Below are 18,226 nucleotides of genomic sequence, written 5' to 3'. Positions count from 1 at the left end.
CCTCTGTGTCTAGTAAGGAAAGACTTAAGAATTTATTTGTATACATTTTTTTTTTACATTCTGGGAATACATTTTATTGGCCGATCAATCGGTTATCTTCCTTTCCCAACACCTTAGTTATCGGTATCAGCAAATTCCACTACCGGTAAACCTCTAGTTCTAATATATTAGATTTCCAATAGTTTTGATACTTTCTTTATGGTGTTTTATTTTTTACTTATTGTAGCTTGGAAGTAAATATCACCAACCACTTTCATTGTATGGTAAAGAGCTGCTTAGACATTTTTCTCTTTTTGTGTTTCATGTGGAAAAAAAAGTAATACGGGATTGAAACAATATTTTGGTATGGTCCTAACATGGACGGATGGTATCATATGGCTATACCATAGCAGTTTTATGTGTTTCATGAGTACTGGATGATTACATATTCATATGCCATGCTATTTGCTTGGTAACCCAAAGATGGTCCACATAAAGGACCACAATGCCACTTTTTGTTAGTGATATTATGACACAATAAGGGCCACTTGTGTGTGATGAGGGGAATATACAGTATAAATGACAAAAAATACATAAATAAAAAACTACTTCTTGTACAGCAGTAGTGCAGGAAAAGGCTTTGCTGGATAGAGAGTTCACAGCCAGGGCCCTGAATGATGCTCAAAGGAAGTGGGATGTGGAAGACTACCAGTTTGGGAAAGTAGTGGAAAAAACAAGGTGTAAAGTATCAATGCTCCTTTATGCTAGTAGTAGAGAACCTTTATTCCTTTATTCTCTCTGGTCCTTTGCAGTACTGGGCGTCTGTGTGTGGAGTATGTGTACGTAAATCTCACAGCACTAATCACAGCAGTGGAAAAGGTACCAGTGCCCTACCACCCTCTGGGCTTCCTGCTTCAGATGCAAGGTGGCTAATTACAGGCAATTTCACTTGGAACGCAATTAGTTCCAGCACATTTTTCACTCTCTTGAGTGTCTTATTGAGGAATTCTAAGGACTGAAAGCACCATAAAGACCTTGTTGTGAATGGTGTGGAATCCATTGGAGAATTGAAAACTTTTTTCACGAAGCAACCCTGTGCAGATAGCATCTAGCATGCAGGTAGCCATGCAAACACTGACCGCACAAGAATGTGAATGGTAGGTATTGGGTCAAGATCAAATCTCAGTTCTTGCGGATGACCTGAATAGCAAGAAAGCTTTGATGGACAGCTTCAAAGGCAGTAATGCTAAAACATACAAAACTACCCTTTAAATTTGCAACCTGTCAAGCATGCAGCCCTTCAGATGTCCCTATAGCTAGCCAAGCAGATATCAGAAGAGTTTGACCCTAAAAGTTAAGCTACAGACAGTTCACTATACATTTTTAAACTTATTAGTGATGCTTGATAAGTATAGATATATAAAGGGTTGCTATATTTTCGCTACACGAATATGGGAGTATTTTTAGAGTTTCAATATGGGACAATAGAGCTGCAATAGAGCTGCAATTTGATGGCAAACACAAACAGCTAATTCGCCATAGGTTCCCTCAGAAATATCCTATGGGATTTTTGAATAGGGATTTTCGAATTACAAGTAAAATAAGATCTGTGGTGAAAATGACTTGAAGAAACTTTTAAGTTTTGTTCTAGAACATTAGTCATACCTCATTTGTGGATTTTGAAGCCATTGTTCTGAACACAATTGTTGCTAACGCTTCACTAAATAAAGACTGCAACAGTCGTCCATTTCATAAAGCATGTAGCTCCCATGCTCATGGTAGTTGTACTCCTTAATTAGCATTGTTATGGCAACATTTAAAAAAAAAAAAATTACTTCAGAATTTATGTTTTAGGTATGCCAGTGTATTTTATGAACAAAATGTTAAATTCCCTTTATTTTACTCATATATCTAAAACTGCCATTATAAAAACCCATAGGAAATTCCTGAGGGATCCAATGACCCTAAAATGCTAATTGCCTTCTCGGTTTTTGGACTACAAGATGAACCCCTTTATAGGGAATTCTGTACGTGACATATTCATTTCGTCCAAAATACGGGAAGTCTTGGCTAATTCAGGAGATTTGGCAACCCTATTGCTAGGGCATGCCTACCCTCTTATTTAGGGTAAGGGATTTAAAAAAAATCCCAAACCCAAAGTGTTAAATTTGGTGATTAACTCGCCCCAAAATGTTTGTGCTATAGACATAAATGACACCTCAAATTGTGCGACTTTCTGCGGGAAGGCTTGCTAGAACTTTTTAAAGCAACTGGACTTACTTTTCATCTGGCGGACAATAAAATGCCCATTGACTTACATTGTAGGAGGTACCCGAGCCATATCTAGGGACCAGAATCTCATAGAGGCTTTGGAATGGGCCAAAAAAAACAAAAAACAACTAAAAAACTACACAGCAATGCCCTGTTAACCACCTAGAAAACCATTGCATAGACTATTGTATGGGCAAGCACAATTCATTTTCTTGTAATAATCTGGTTTTCTTCAACTCTGTCTAAATTAAAAGAAGTCTTTCGTTGTTTAAAGTCTGTGCTATCTCTCACTCTCATTGGTTATGCTGTAATTAGTGCTCACAATATGCTCCTTGAAGCCTCCATTATTGTTTCTGACCTCTGTACTCAGTTTTGGTCTGTCCACAAGCCACTGCTTCTATTTTTTGTGCAGTTGGAGCAGTTCCTCTCTCAGCAGGTCCTACGGGGCCACATTAAGCTGTGTCTGGTTAGAGCCAGTTTATTACGCATAAGTTCTGGCTGGCCTGGTTTGGTTTGGATTGGTCTGGTATGGTTTTATGCCACAGGGTGGCCAGCCTGAGTCCCAAACTTAATGAAGGGCCGCCTTCAAAAAATGTTGGGACTCAGGCTGGCCACCCTGTGGCACGATTCACACAAGATCAATCCATTTGTGAAATTACTAAAAAGAGTTCAGTTTCCCAAAGCTCTCTCTCTCAACCCCCCTCCTTCATTATCTCTCCACCCTCCCCCACTGCGGAACTGATTGCACGTCATTAACGAGCAGGCATCAGCTCTGCTGCTGAGAAGGTATGCCTTTGAATCAGAGTTGGGCCACATGTGCCTTTGAACTCTCTTGTTATCTCTGCTACGCCACACAATTTAGAGCTTTCCGATAAGATGCCTAATTTTTGGTGAGGGTTAGGGATTTAGATTGGTGTGCCATGTCATGCTCTTATACTCTTTGTTCCAAAACTTAGTGAGCTGCCTCCGTTTGCATCATTTTAAGGCATCATAGGAAGCTCCCGACTCAAAAGCTGTTAAAAAAAGTAGACAGCATAACATAAAATAGTAATAGTTGCTGTCTATGCATTCCAAATCAGTTACTTTTAAGGTTCCATCTTGGTTAGAATGCTGCCTATGTAGGCAGTAGACAGTGAGGCAGCTCACAAGTTTTTTTCTGCTCCAAGTTTGTCTCATACTGCTGGAGTACTTTGGCTCAGTGTTTTTTAGACCTGCAATGTAAACATCTGAAAGGATCTGTGTTTTTAATTATCTCCAGCAGTCCAGCCCCAGCTATCCTCCTAAATGTATTTTTAAATCATGTCAGCTCAGGCTCTTGGCAGGCCTTAGAGGGATGCCAGTATTATTTTTGGCCAGCAGTTCTGAGGTCTTTGTACGAACACGAAGGGGAAACGAAGGCCTGGCCTGGCTGGACAGAGAGAGAGAGAGAGCTCAGACCAGGGTGCAGAGCACCGGAGGCTTCTGTTCCTCTCGCACAGCTGGAGTCCAGCCTCAAACATGGAAAAACAGGAAAAAGTCAGTTTGAGTGGCATCGCATTATCCGATCCCAGTGATCTAATGGCTGTGTGAGTACCAGTGAATCTTAAAGACCCAATGAAATGACTTAACAAGTGCAGTTTTTTTCTTCTGTATTGACCAAGGAGGTCTTTAATTACTTGAGAGAGCTATCCGTTAGCATTACCATTTATCTCAATGGCAGTTGCTCAGCTGGCACATGCAGCTCCAGAAGTACACTCACTTACGTCTTCATGCCATCATCTAATCAGCCAGTTGTGTGTAACGCATAAAATCATTCAGATATGAGTCAGGAGCTTTAGTTAATGTTCACATCAACCATCAGAATGGGGAAAACATGCAATCTCAGTGATTTACGCCGTGTCATGTTTCTTGGTGCCAGATGGGTTGGTTTGAGTATTTCTGTAACTGCTGATCTCCTGGGGTTTTCACACACACAACAGTCTCTTGAGTTTACACCAAAAACAAAAAACATCCAGTGAGCGGCAGTTCTGTGGATGGAAATGCCTTGGTAATGAGAGGGGTCAACGGAGAATGGTCAGACTGGTTTGAGCTGACAGAAAGGCTATGGTAACTCAGATAATCACTCTGTACAATTGTAATGAGCAGAATAGCATCTCAGATTGCACAACACGTCAAACCTTGAGGCGGATGGGCTACAATAGCAGAAGACCACGTTGGGCACTTTATTAAGACCATAGTGTTCCTGATAAAGTGCTCAGTGTATGTATATTCCAACAGTAGAAGAGTTGAAGATATTATAGCAGCAAAGAGTGGAATGTAATGTTCAACAAACACATATGAATGTTGGTGTTCAGGTGTCTACACATTTTTGGCCACATATTGTATGCATTTTATAGTCCATGCATTTTCTTAAAATCGAACCCATTGCCGTAGCATTGCTAGTGCCATGCTCTACCAGTCGAGCTATAGGAATGCAAAACTCCCTGCTTCATGCCAACAAGCTACATTTAATAATATTTTGACACACATTCTTCTTATGTATCTTTTTTAAAGCTGATATTGTGTGTTTGCAGTAACATTGCACCTGACAGGTGGTTATTGAAGGCATCCGGTTCATTCAGAGGAAGGATCACGTCCAGACTCTCAGCCACTAATCACTTCCCTTCCGCCCAGCCATCCTGCCTGTCTGTCTGTCTGTTGATCTGTCCGTCTGTTCAGCCCACCTCCACAGGCAGCTGGCTGTCTGCACCATTCTTATGTTTCGTGTCTACCGACTACGCCAATGTTTTCGATGGACCGCAGCTGGACATTGCTGGAAGTTGCACTCCAGCCTGGCTATGACTTTTAAAGGGGTCGTATCATCATTTCTGTTTTATTTTGTATGTTTCAATGTGGTCCACGTTAAAGTATCTTTTTTTTTGCAAACAAAAATCAAACTTTTGGCCACATCCGCAATATTCTGTTTTTGTTTGAAAACTCAGTTTTCAGGATCCCAATGCCATCGTTTTCTGCATGCAGCAATGGAAAACATTTTCAAAATTCAGCATTTTCGGTGGAGTAAGAAGCGTAAATGTAGCGATATTAATGTGTTTTCAAATCAGAACATATTAGTGTGGACGTGGCCTTAGTTTTTAATTTTCCACTGTCTCTAAGCCAGAGGGGAACTGGCTCCCCCAGCTGAGTCTAGTTTTTCTTCCAAGGTTTTTTTCTCCACTAACTAAACATCTTATGGAGGTTTTGTTCCTTGCCACAGTTGGCTTTGGCTCACTCAATGTGGGCCTTAGACATTAAGGCATGATTTTCAAAGAAGTTTTTCAATGAAGCTGTTCAATGGGGACTTAAAGCTGAAGTATGTAACTTTTACAGTGTTAACATTCTTTCTTCTATCTCAGTTTAATACGCAAAGACAACTATAAGTAAGCCATTCATAGTTAATTTTCAAAACAATTGCAAGTTTATATCGCGCTATGAAAATAGTTTGTTTTGTGTGACCCACTTCGACCTGCCCCAACACCATTATTCAACCAATGGTGTGAGTTGGAGGAGGGACCATCTCTTTGTGTGACCAATTTAAATGACATGTATTATGAGAAGTGCTATACAAATAAAAATTACTTGACTCTCTGAACCTAAGAATTTTTTTGATGCCCATGGGCCGTTCACTTACCATCTGAACACAAAAATGGCTAGGGCTTCCTTAAAATGGCAAGCCCTAATCTGGCTGGCTTTACATAATTTACAGAAGTCTGGGTACATTTATACCCCCAGCAAAGCACAGTTGGTCATTTTATTTGTGGATCAAACAGCTCCTTCCCAAATAAGGTGACAGTTCTTGTCCAAAATAAGCTGCAGTATGGACCAAACGTTATACCAATAGTTTAAAAGTCATGGATATTACATTAATATTAATTAGGTACATTAAAAAAGTACATAGTCTATTGATTAGTTCATATAAAGACTTATCTCGACTACAAGCTCTTGACCAATGAGGTGTCCAACAGTACTCTCTTTGTGATGTTATGGACCAGAGCTGTTGGTTTTGTGTGTGATGGCCAATATCCCAGCACACTGGAATCATTTTGAGTTCCCTAATAACAGGGAAACTTCAGAGGTTTTTACAAATCCTGCGGCCTGAGGGATTTTTTTGTTTAATTGCACACAAGTTGAGCCACGTCACGTTGGATTGACTGCACTGACGTGTGTAAGTGTGTAATGTTGGTTGTCTGTGTGTGGTGTTTTACATTTAAGCTGTATATCAATGCCAGTTGCGTATGAGGTCATGGAAAACTACATTTATTCTGTAAAACACCTGCCTGCGATTGTGGTGTCATCTTGACTTTCTCTCAAAAGACTGACCTCAATTTCCTGACAGTAAATGAACTGTTTTACTCTCTTGTTTTCCTCATCATATGTCTATATTTCTGGAGATTTATGGCTCTGGTTCTTTTGAGGCTATTCTGAGTGTCTGTCTGTGTCTCTGTTCTTCAGACCGCCACTGACAGTTCCTCAAACTCATCTCAGAAGAAGGAACATGCTACACAGCTAGTGGCCACCTCCACTTTATATGAACCTCACCCACATCGCTGCATCCTGCAATACCGGCCACCAGAGCGCTACAATCTTGATCAGGTGTGTGTAATAATAATAATAATACAATTATGAGTAAGCAGCAGGATCGACGAGTTGCAAGTGTTTCCAGAGCGCGCAACTTTTCAAGCTCATTTTCCATCGATCAAGAATCTTTGATGGTATACAGTCCATATTTTTTTAATATCCCCATCTTTTGGCCACTCTCTTTTTTGTGTATAGTGCATGCAAGTGCTGTGATGCAATGCAACAAAATTAGTTCGCTTCCATTATAATACATTTTTCTGTCTACGCTCCACATGGCATGAGGGCTTTGGTTTTTTTATGCAAACTCATCAGGTGGACAAAAACTATCCACAGCAAAACATACCATTTATAATACAACTAGAACATCCAAGCATAGTAATACCATTCTCCAAGAGATGGTGCCTTGGCCAACTGACAGTGAGAAACAATAAAGTGAAAATAATTCACGTAACTTTATTAGTTAATTTTATTAAGTATCCGTTCACTCGGAACGTTCTTGTTTCCATCTGCACTAGATTTTAATTAGGTTTCAGTGTACAAACACTGATCAGCCACAACATTAAAACCACCTGCCTAATATTGTGTAGGTCCCCCTCGTGCCGCAGAAACAGCGACAACCCACATCTCAGACTAGCATTCTGAGATCCTATTCTTCTCACCACAATTGTACAGAGTGGTTATCTGAGTTACCGTAGACTTTGTCAGTTCCAACCAGCCATTCGAGCCATTCTCTGTTGACCTCTCTCTTCAACAAGGTGTTTCCATCCACATAACTGATGTTCACTGGATGTTTTTTGTTTTTGACACCATTCAGAGTAAATTCTAGAGACTGTTGTGTGTGAAAATCCCAGGAGATCAGCAGTTACAGAAATACTCAAACCAGCCCATCTGGCACCAACAATCGTGCCACTCTCCAAATGACTTGGATCACATTTTTCCCCATTCTGATGGTTGATGTGAACAGTAACTGAAGCTTCAGACCTGTATCTGCATAATTTTATGCACTGCACATTAAGCCATGTTTTTATATCAATATAACAAAATGTACTGACTATTTGCCAGTGGGGTCAGAACAATAAACATAATTCATTTTGTTAGATGTGTCTGAAAACATGACTTTGGGATAATTCACCCAAAAATGAAAATTCTCTCATCATTTACTCACCCTTGTGCCATTTCAGATGTGTATGACTTTCCTTCTTCTGCAGAACAGAAACAAAGAATTTTAGAAGAACATTTCAGCACTGTTGGTCCATACAATGCAAGTAAATGGTGACTAGAACTTTGAAGGTCCAAAAAGCACCTAAATGCAGCATAAAAGTAATCCATATGACTCAGTGGTTAAATCCATATCTGTGGTTGAGAAACAGATACATATTTAAGTCCTATTTTACTATAAATTCTCCTCTCTGACCTGTAAGTAGCGATATGCATGAAAAATGTGAATCTCCAAAAACAAAAGAAGAATGTGAAAGTGAAAGTGGAGATTGATAGTAAAAAATGATTTAAATATGGATCTGTTTCTCACCCACACTTATCATATCGCTTCTGAAGACATGAGCTGCATCCAAAACTGCGTACTGTCACAGTATGCACTGTATTTGATGAAGTAAGCACTTATCCCCTGGCAAAACAGTATGTTCTTTTAGGTATGCATTCGAGTAGTATGAAATTTGGACGTACTTCATCTGGGGACATTGGCATGATCTCATGACCCGAATAAATGACGTAATAACAACAACTTTGAAATCTCTTTGTTAAACAAGCACCATTCAAGGACAAGGAACAAATATCTTGGTATATATAGCACTTATAGTTGAGAAGAGCTGTCTGCCTTGCGATTCACCGCCGTTCCTTTAAATCCAGTGTTTTGAACGTGCCGCCACCTCAGCTCCTGAGGGATTATGGGATTGTTAAGTGTCTAGTCAATCCGCACTTAAAAATCTCACCAGAAATAGTGGATCATCTGGGTATTTCTCGCTTTCTGCTTGAATACTGTGAATTCGGACATACTACTCCATTGCATAATGTTTTTGGGATAATATATAGTAGAGAAGTATGAATATTCAGAAGCAGGGATGGATTTTACCACTTAAGTCGTGTGGATTACTTTTATGCTGCCTTTTTATACTTTTTGGACCTTCAAATTTTCGGTCACTTTGTCTTGTTTTCCAGTAATAAAACTCTAAACACCCTTAAAACAAGAAACATTTACTAAATGACACATTTAGCCATGTTTTAGATAAATATAACTCAATTTACTGATGTGTAAGACTTTCTTTCTTCTGCAGAACACAAACGAAGGTTTTTAGAAGAATATTTCCGCTCTGTAGGTTCATACAATGCAAGTGAATGATGGCCAGAACTTTGAAGCTTACAAAAGCGCATAAATTCAGCACAAAAGAAATCCACACGTCTACGGCTGTTAAAGCTGTGTCTTCATAAATTATATGATAGGTGAGGGTGAATATTTGTCATTTTTTACTTTTATTTACATTTTATTTTCTCATTTCTCCCCAGTAGGTGGCGATATGCTCAAAGAATGCAAAAGGTGTGAAAGTGAAAGTGGATATTTATAGTAAAAAGGACATCAATATTTCTCACCCACACTTATCATATTGCTTCTGAATACATGTAGTCATATGGATTACTTTTATGCTGCATTTTTGTGCTTTTTAGACCTTCAAAGTTTTGGTCACCATTCACTTTCATTGTATGGACCTACAGAGCTGAGATATTCTACTAAAAATCTTTGTTTGTATTCAGCAGAAGAAAGAAAGTCATACACATCTGGGATGGTATGAGGATGAGTAAAAGATGAGAGAATTTTTATTTTTGTGTGAACTATCCCTTTAAAATGTAATTTTACTTGTCAAGTAAATGTATCTTATTTTAAGGATGTAAGATATTTTTACTGGAGAATGTAGAGAGAACAAGACAAAAATACTGATTAAGTAATATATATATATGGCATCTACTATTAGTAAGTTATTTTTGCTTTACTTCTGCTCATATTTTCCCATTGTCTCCTAGAAATTCTCCAGGAATCCCTTCACCTTTGAGGATGAGGAGATAGTCCGAATCAACCCCAGAGAGCGCTGGCTGATCACAGGCTACGAAGATTACCGCTACGCCGCCGTGCCGGACAAGTTCATCCAGCCTGATGACTCGGACTTGTACGTTGACATCGCTAAGAACGAAACCCTAAAGCATGACTACAACTACCCATATGTGCCCAGCTCAGACTTTAGCCAGTGCGACCTCAAAAGCCACTGTGGGGCTAGCGAGGGTGTCGTGGTGGCCAACCAGCCGCGCTCCTTCAAACTCAAGGGCAAGCGAAGGAAAGAGGATGGCGAATGGTCACGCTGTGTCTACTGCCGGGATATGTTTAACCACGAGGAGAACCGTCGCGGCCAGTGCCACGACGCTCCGGACACCATCCGAACCTGCATCCACCGGGTCAGCTTCATGTGGTGCGCTGACAGCATGCTCTATCACTGCATGTCCGACCCGGAGGGTGACTACTCGGACCCGTGCTCTTGCGACACCACTGAGGAACGTTTCTGTCTGCGCTGGACAGCCCTGCTGGGTCTGTCGGTGTTTGCGCCCTGTTTGTGCTGCTACCCACCGCTGCACATGTGCCACCGCTGCGGCGTGGCTTGCGCCTGCTGCGGAGGAAAGCACAAGGCTGTCGTTTGAGACGCTCACCTGCCCCCCCTCCCGAACGCACTGAGGAGGGCAGGAGAGCAAAAAACAGACGTGGGTGGATCATTCGAGCTTTTACACTGCAAAAAAAAACATTTTCTTAATCGGTATGAACTTGTTTTCCAGTAAAAATATCTAGACATCCTTAAAACAAGAATACATTTACTTGAGAATAAACATTGCATACGATATTATGACTTAAGAATATATTTTGCGTTGAGGTTATATTTCTTTTCCCAATTGCCTTTATTGATGCCCTGCTTTAAGCATAAATCTAGCAAAACATTTGGAATGTTTTTGCTTAAAACAAGAAAGACAATTTGCCAATTGGGTAAGAAAAATAATCTTAAATCAAGATCTGAAAACAAGGTCTGAGAATGTTATTTATACAATTCTGCTTCTCAAGCAACTGTATCTTATTGTTACTGAAGGTTTACATATTTTACTGTAAAACAAGACAAAAATACTGATTAAGAAAATGATTTTAGTTTGCTCTCTCCTGGTTCCAGAAAAGAAACGTGGTGCATTTAACTGGCTTGAAAAACTTTTACGTACTTCTCTTTTGTTTTGTTTTTATAAATACGAATATATATATGTGTGTGTGTATGTGTGTGTGTGTTTGTGTGTATGTGTGTGTGTGTGTGTATATGTGCGTGCCTGCGTGAATGTGTGTGTGTGTGCGTGTGTTCTTTTCTCCCCCTTTTATTCTGGAATTTTCTCCGGTTCCTCGTGAAAGAAATTGCTCTTTTGGCATAATGCCATGCATTACTTATGCAGGTACTTTATATTTTTTACACTGATTTTACTGTTTCAAGCACTTGAATCGTTGTTATTTTAATGTCGTGTGTGCTTGATTTCAGCATCTATCATTTGATTTTGTTCATTCACATTGGCCAGCAAAGGGAGAAATTAGCTGTTTACTCTTCCTAAACAGGTCCATAGACGAACCTGCATTTGTATCCCAAGCCCTTTAACCATTCAGAACAATAACATTGAGATTAGCTTGAGACACTAAACCTGTAGTTGGGTGGACTTTGGATTTGAATGGAAGAGACGATTTTTTTGTGCATTTCGAGAGCGAGCGAGAGAGAGAGAGAGAGAGAGAGAGAGAGAGAGAGAGAGAGTGGATTCCTGCGAGTGTGTTGTAAATGATAACATTGTATCACAGCATAGTATTGTTATTATTATATTTAAGCCAAATTTACATAAGCTGCATTAAGAGTATATGTAAATACTGTATACTCATATGTATATTTTTAAAATCTAATTATTGTAATCATCTTCAACAGCCACAGCTGTGCTTCAAACAATGGACATTTTCCTTATAGTTGACTTATTTTTGATGTGAGGGTGACTTTTAAGTTTAAGCATATTTGATATCCAAAGATTATTTTTGTCATATTTATTTTCGCAGTCAATTGAATCACCAGCCAAAGGGAGAAAAAATAGCGAGAAATTATTGGACTGTGTTCAAAGAAGCACATCAAACGAGCCCACACAGTTTACACTGCAAAAATCATTTTATTCTCGTTTTCCAGTAAAACATATTTAAACATTCTTAAGAAGATTCATTTAAGTAAACTTGTATAAGATAACAAGACTCCATTACAGATTACTAATTACTTCTCTAAGGCCTACGTTCACGTTAATTTGGATACATTTGAAAATTGTGTTTTCGCTTTTGTAACGCTCTCCGTCCACGCTGACATTTTCAAGCATTTCCCAAAAGTTTCTCGTCCACACTGAAACTTATGAAAACTCTTAAATCCCTTTACTGCGCATGCGAAAAATTGCCATTCCATGTACAGTCATGTTACGTCACCGGCAGCAATTACGATTAAACTTCCCATCGCCTTTGAAGGAATGCACAAGGAATGGTTGTTCAAAGTAACATTTATCTTCAGGGTTGGGAGGGTTACTTTTAAAAAGTATTCCACTACAGATTACAGAATACATGCTGTAAAATGTAATCTGTAACGTATTCCGTTAGATTACTTAAAGTCAGTAACACAATCTAAATACTTTGGATTACTTCTTCAGCACTGGCAGATTGTTAAGTAAAACAAGTAAATAAAGTAAGAAAATACCCTTCTCTGTAAAGAAGCCTAAATATCTTATGCAGTTTTGCTATATAAGTAAATTTAGATTCTCATTAAGAATAATATTTTTGCAATACAACTTTGCCATAATATCAAAGGTCTTACTAGAGAAAAAACTTTAATCTAATATGAATTTGTTTCATATAATCGGGCCAGCTAACAGATGCATGTAAAGGCAAGAAATAGCATTTTAGCTTAGCACAAAGCTACATATTCGCACGAGAATTTCTACAAGGTTAACTATTTTTTCTGCTTCAAAACTCTACAGAGTGTACACAGCAACATCCTTTTCTGATCGTATGTGGATTCTGTTAATAGAATGATACAGAAAATATATTATTTGTAGCTTTCTATACGATGTTAAAAGTGATGTTGATGTTAGCATTTCTTGTCAAAAATACCCTAACCGCATAAAAAACAATGACATGGCATGTAATCATTCATATATTGCATTTATGTTTCATCTGTCAAATTGTTTCTATCTGTTTTGTTAAGTCGTAGAAACATGATTTAGCTTCTCTATTAAGCTCCCAAGGGAAGGTTTCTCAGTGACGTCATGTCCACCTTTTCACTCACAACAGAAAACAGTGAAAGCGCTCATATGAATAAAACAAATCTTAAGTGTTTCACTGTTGTTCAAAAGCTCCTCGAATCACATCATTTATATGAATAAATGTTTCCTTACTGAAAAGACTCAAAGTAATCTCTTCAGTAATCAAAATACTTTTTGAATGTAACTGTATTCTGATTACCAACAATTTAAATTTGAACTGTAGTGGAATACAGTATTACAGTATTTTAAATACATGAATAAATGTATTTCGTTACTCCCCAACCCTGATTATCTTTAACAACGCTATCAAAGTGTATATGCTCAAAATATGCTCAACAACGGCGCTACAATGGGCCGCCATCTTGATTGTTTTGGGTTGAATAGATCACACGACTGCGTCACATGACACAAATATGTCATCATTTTTAGATATCCCCATTTACCTTGTCCACACTGCAACGCGAGGATGGCGTTTTCAAATATATCCACTTGGGAGAGTGATTTCAATAAGTAAAGTTTTCACTGTTAAAAACGCAGTCTCTGTGTGGACAGAATGCCAAAACGAAGAGAAAAACGTGGACCTGGTCTAAAACTTTTCTGATTACTTCATTGGAAAGGAATCACATTACTAATTACTTTTTACTTTCAAGTTACTTTCTAAAACACTTCACAGAAAAGTATTATATATTATATCTATACACACCTTTCAGCTGTCAGAGAAGCGAAAACAGACATTTATATGAACATAATTCATGTTTTAAACGTATTCTACATAAATAATATTATTTAGAAATATGTTTAACCCAAATAAGATTTTTTGTCAATTAACTTAATTGAATGAAAGTCAGTTACTGTGAACTGATTACAAGAATTTAAAATATAATGTTAAATTACTTTTAGACTACAATATTACAGACTACATTACAGTAACTAATTACTTTGTAATCAGATTACATCCAACACTGGTCTTACCCTATTGGTCTTTTTTTCTTCTTCTTGTTTTATGCACAAATCTCACTCAATTTTGCTAGATTTATGCTTAAAATAAAACAAATAAAGAAATAAACATTTTGTCAATGGGGTTTGAAAAATAATTAAAGATATTTGAAATTAATTCGTTTTCATATAAAGATTGTGTATTGTGTTTTAAGGATGTGTCGACATTTTTACTGGACAATAATACAAAAATACTACTTAAGAAAATGATTTTTGCAGTGTAATTAATTTAATATATTCTAAGGAGGGAAAACACTAAACGGCTGAATCTATTTTCCCTTACTGACAGATGGCTCATAATTTGTCTCTGTGGTCTTCAGAAAGAAATTGTTGTTTCCAGTATAAACAGTTAGTTTCCAGTTTCCAACAACAACAAAAAAATAACAGAAAAATAAGCTTTATTTCAGGGTGCTTTAAAGTTGAACGTTTGCCAAACCGATCTCCAGTTTCTTTATTACAATAATGTTACGCAACGCCTTAATTTTCTCTCAATTGAACCAGAATTTGTGCGAGGACATTAAAACAAATCTGAGTAGTTCTTCTAAGTAAAAAATTATGAATACATATTTTTCTAGTATATAAAAAAAAATAGCACCCCAATATATAGGCCTTGGGTTTAGTAAAAAAGTGCTCCAGATATAATGGGAGTGAAATGGCATGGTACAATCGGTGAGGCAGCTCGTATGTGTCGGGTCTGTCTCGATCACCTCACCCATCCCTGTGAAGAACTCCATGGTTATCCAGTCATTTCCCTGGTTGAGGTTTATGCTTTGTCTGAATAAATCATCAACCGACTAAGCATTACTCTGCATAGATATTCAAACCGGATGTCAATGACTGTACAGTATATGTGCGTCATATGCTTGCTCATGTTATATAAACACCTCAAAATCATGTTCTTCTCAGAGTTGTGTTCTCAATTGCTACTCTTAAAAATAAAGGTTCTTTAAAGCTTAGGTTCAGCAAAGATGCCTTTCTTATTAAGAACCATAGAGTTTTTGGATATATATATATATATACATGTAATATAAACTAATGGTTTAAATTTAAAACAAAAACAGATTGTGTCATGTAGTCTCAGCCTTTAGTGCACCACAATTGAAAATGTTCTCCTATGGCATTGTAAGACCCTTTTCGGAACCTTTATTTTTAAGAGTGTAGGGGTGATACTATGTGCTTTAATGAGTGTGTAGGCGTCTAGCTTATGGGGAACGAGTAGATGCTCCCTGTCGGTTCACTGGAGTCCTCCCACTAATAGGTGGTGGAGAGGAACGCAGGGGTCCATGCAAACCTCCGCAGTGAGGTGTCAGCTGTCACTGTGTCCTTTCTTTATCTCAGTCTGTCAGCTTCTGCAATACTGACATCATCCAATCTTAGAAAAGAGCTGAGTTTTATTTTTCTATCTGTGGTAATAGAAAGTTAACCAAAAGCATTCTGTATGAACATCTGTCCTGGTGTGACATCTGGCTACTACACACATTTACCTGTTAAAAAGTGCCTGAAGCATATTGTTAATCTATCTCCTTGTATACTAAAAAAGAAACTGAAAAAAAAAAAAAAATATGAAAATTAAATAAAACCCTATTGTATTGATTAGTTTTGTTTTTTTTACGATCCAAATTTTTACCTCTGTAAAAAGCAAAAAAATCTATATCAAGTGTATGATGTACAGTTTTATTTCTATTTTTTTTAATCGTTTCTAACATGTATGATCAATGTAGCTCCTGCTTTTAGGAAAAGATGGAACAAAGAGAAAGTACTCTGTAAATACCAGTTGATCATATCAGAACTACATGGTGGCCTAGCTGGTGTGTAGTTCTACATGTTTGTTCTAGGTCCCAATAAAAATGAAAGAAACCAGTTACTGTTCCTACATTTATGCTGTTTGCCAAGTTATAGGGATAGTTCTTCCCAAAAATACGATTTTATTACCATTTACTCACCCTCGTACCATACAGCCTGTATTATTTCTTTTCACCATGAAAAACACAAAATGAGATATTAGGCAGAATGTCTGAGCTGCTGTTTTCCATAAAATGAAAGTGAATGGAGACTGGGGCTGTCAAGCTCCATAAAGCACAGAAAAGCATTATAAAATTAGTCCTCATGATTTATTTGCTAAATTCCAAGTATTTTGAAGCTGTTGGATAACTGTGTGAGGAACAGACAAAAATAGAAGTCATTTACTGTTGATCTTCCCATCTACAGTAGCCCTCAAATTTAATTTGCAAACTTGTAGCATTGTGAACCAAGGATGTTTTTGCATTAATGATTAACATGATGAAACGGACATTTTTTTAACAGAACACAAGCATGAATTAGATTTGAGAGCTCCGGCAGAGGGGATGATTATCAGTGAATATCATCTTAAATTTTAATCTGTTTCTCCTATTAAAGCAATTGAACAGATTCAGAGGACTTGAAATATATCACACAAGTCATATAGACTACTTCTATGATACTGTAATGGTGCTTTCGGTCCTTTTTGGAGCTTGGCAGTATAATCACCATCCATAAAAAGAGAAATTATATTTTTTCGGGGAGCTATACAGAGTTACAAAGCCAAAATACAGTAAATACGCTACAGAAAATGGCTTCAAAGTCTTTTGATTGTCCAGCCAAATGTAGATTAGAAAACAGTCACACTCTGTTGTCTCTAAAGCTAAGCTTAGTTGAGCCAAACCCATCTGTCACAAGACAGATCACAGTCTAAGAGACCTGAAGTGGAATGTGTAGTTATGGGCAGTATACAATTAAAGGAGAGATTCAATGAGAATTCAGTGCCTCCCATTTATCCTGTTGAATAATGCACAGAAGGACATTTTAATGTCCTTAAGCCATTGGTTCACCTATACAAACTGGTCAGTGGTCATCAGTAAGCTGTTATCAATCAAATCGCAGGTGTGCACAAACCCCCAATTGAACATGTGATGCTCTTAGCCATCTCCTAATGTGTTTTTAGCCAGACAACGTGACTGCAGTGCTTGCATCTGGACGCAGAAGTCTTTGAGCCCATTCTGTGCAATCGAAACATGTGAAAGCCATACAGGACATTAAGCTGTTTCACTCAGGATGTTTCTGAAAAAGCATATGGACGATTATCTGGCAGGAGAAGAGGGTGGGGGAAGGAACGTCCCCAAAGGCTTGGCCTGCTCTGCTGCTTGGTGACTGCGAATAGCATCAACGTCCACATGTGCAAACATTTAAGATGTATTTTCTCGTAATGAGGTCACTTTTTTCTTCTTGTTTGAAACAAAGGAAGTGATTCCTTACCTCTGCCAAGGGCTCTTTGCATGAAGCCTTTGGAATTCAGATTTAGATCTGCAGCCCCCCAGTAGTTTCTTAATGGCATCGTTTCAGTTATTTCCTTTGAAAGAATCACAATTTGCCATGTTTGAGCCAGTTAACAAGATAACTCTGGGCAATCCCACAAATATAAATGTCATCATTGTAGACTTACCCTCATGTTGTTCAAAATCCAAATGGCTTTCTTTCTTCTATGGAACTAAAAATGTGAACTTTTGAAGAATTTCCTTTCAGCTCTTTTCCATTTAATGGAAGTGAATGGGGACCATTGGCTGTCAAGCTCTTTAATCACTAAAAAAACACCAAAATGTATCATAATCAGTGTTGGGTGTTACGTAATCACAAAGTAATTAGTTACTGTAATATAATTACTTTAAAAAGTAAATTAAAGTAGTGTAACATTACATTTTAAAATCTTGTAATTAGATTACAATTTTTTACATTGAATTGTTATTACTTGTAAGCACATTGCTTGGATTAGACATATTTTTTAAATAATGTTTTTGTAAAATACATTTAATATATGAATTAATATGTTTATGTATGACAGTTTGTATTTTTGGGACAGCTGAAGGGTGTGCGACAATGTACAAGCGGAAAATATAGATATTTTGAATTTGTTCAGTGCAAAACAAAAACATTACCATAAGTGTTTTTTTTTAGAAAGTAACTTCAAAGTAAAGTAGTTATATATTTGATTACTTTATTTATGAAGTAATCTGTA

General features: G+C 37.7%; 1 protein-coding gene across 1 annotated transcript in view; it reads left to right on the top strand.

The window, feature by feature from the left end:
* The window catches only part of LOC127660991 (sprouty-related, EVH1 domain-containing protein 2-like), a 54,713-nt gene extending 38,369 nt beyond the window's left edge, over positions 1-16,344 (top strand). Inside the window, exons 5-6 of the mRNA XM_052151507.1 lie at positions 6,718-6,858; positions 9,877-16,344. Coding sequence (XP_052007467.1) covers positions 6,718-6,858; positions 9,877-10,542 — 807 coding nt within the window. The 3' untranslated portion in view covers positions 10,543-16,344. The remainder of the gene's footprint in view (positions 1-6,717; positions 6,859-9,876) is intronic.
* Positions 16,345-18,226: the final 1,882 nt, after the last annotated feature.

This window comes from Xyrauchen texanus, chromosome 20 (assembly GCF_025860055.1).
Source record: "Xyrauchen texanus isolate HMW12.3.18 chromosome 20, RBS_HiC_50CHRs, whole genome shotgun sequence".
NCBI classification, from domain to species: Eukaryota; Metazoa; Chordata; class Actinopteri; order Cypriniformes; family Catostomidae; genus Xyrauchen; species Xyrauchen texanus.
The sequence above is the reverse complement of the archived record's forward strand: the minus strand, read 5'-3'. Positions and strand labels throughout refer to the sequence as shown.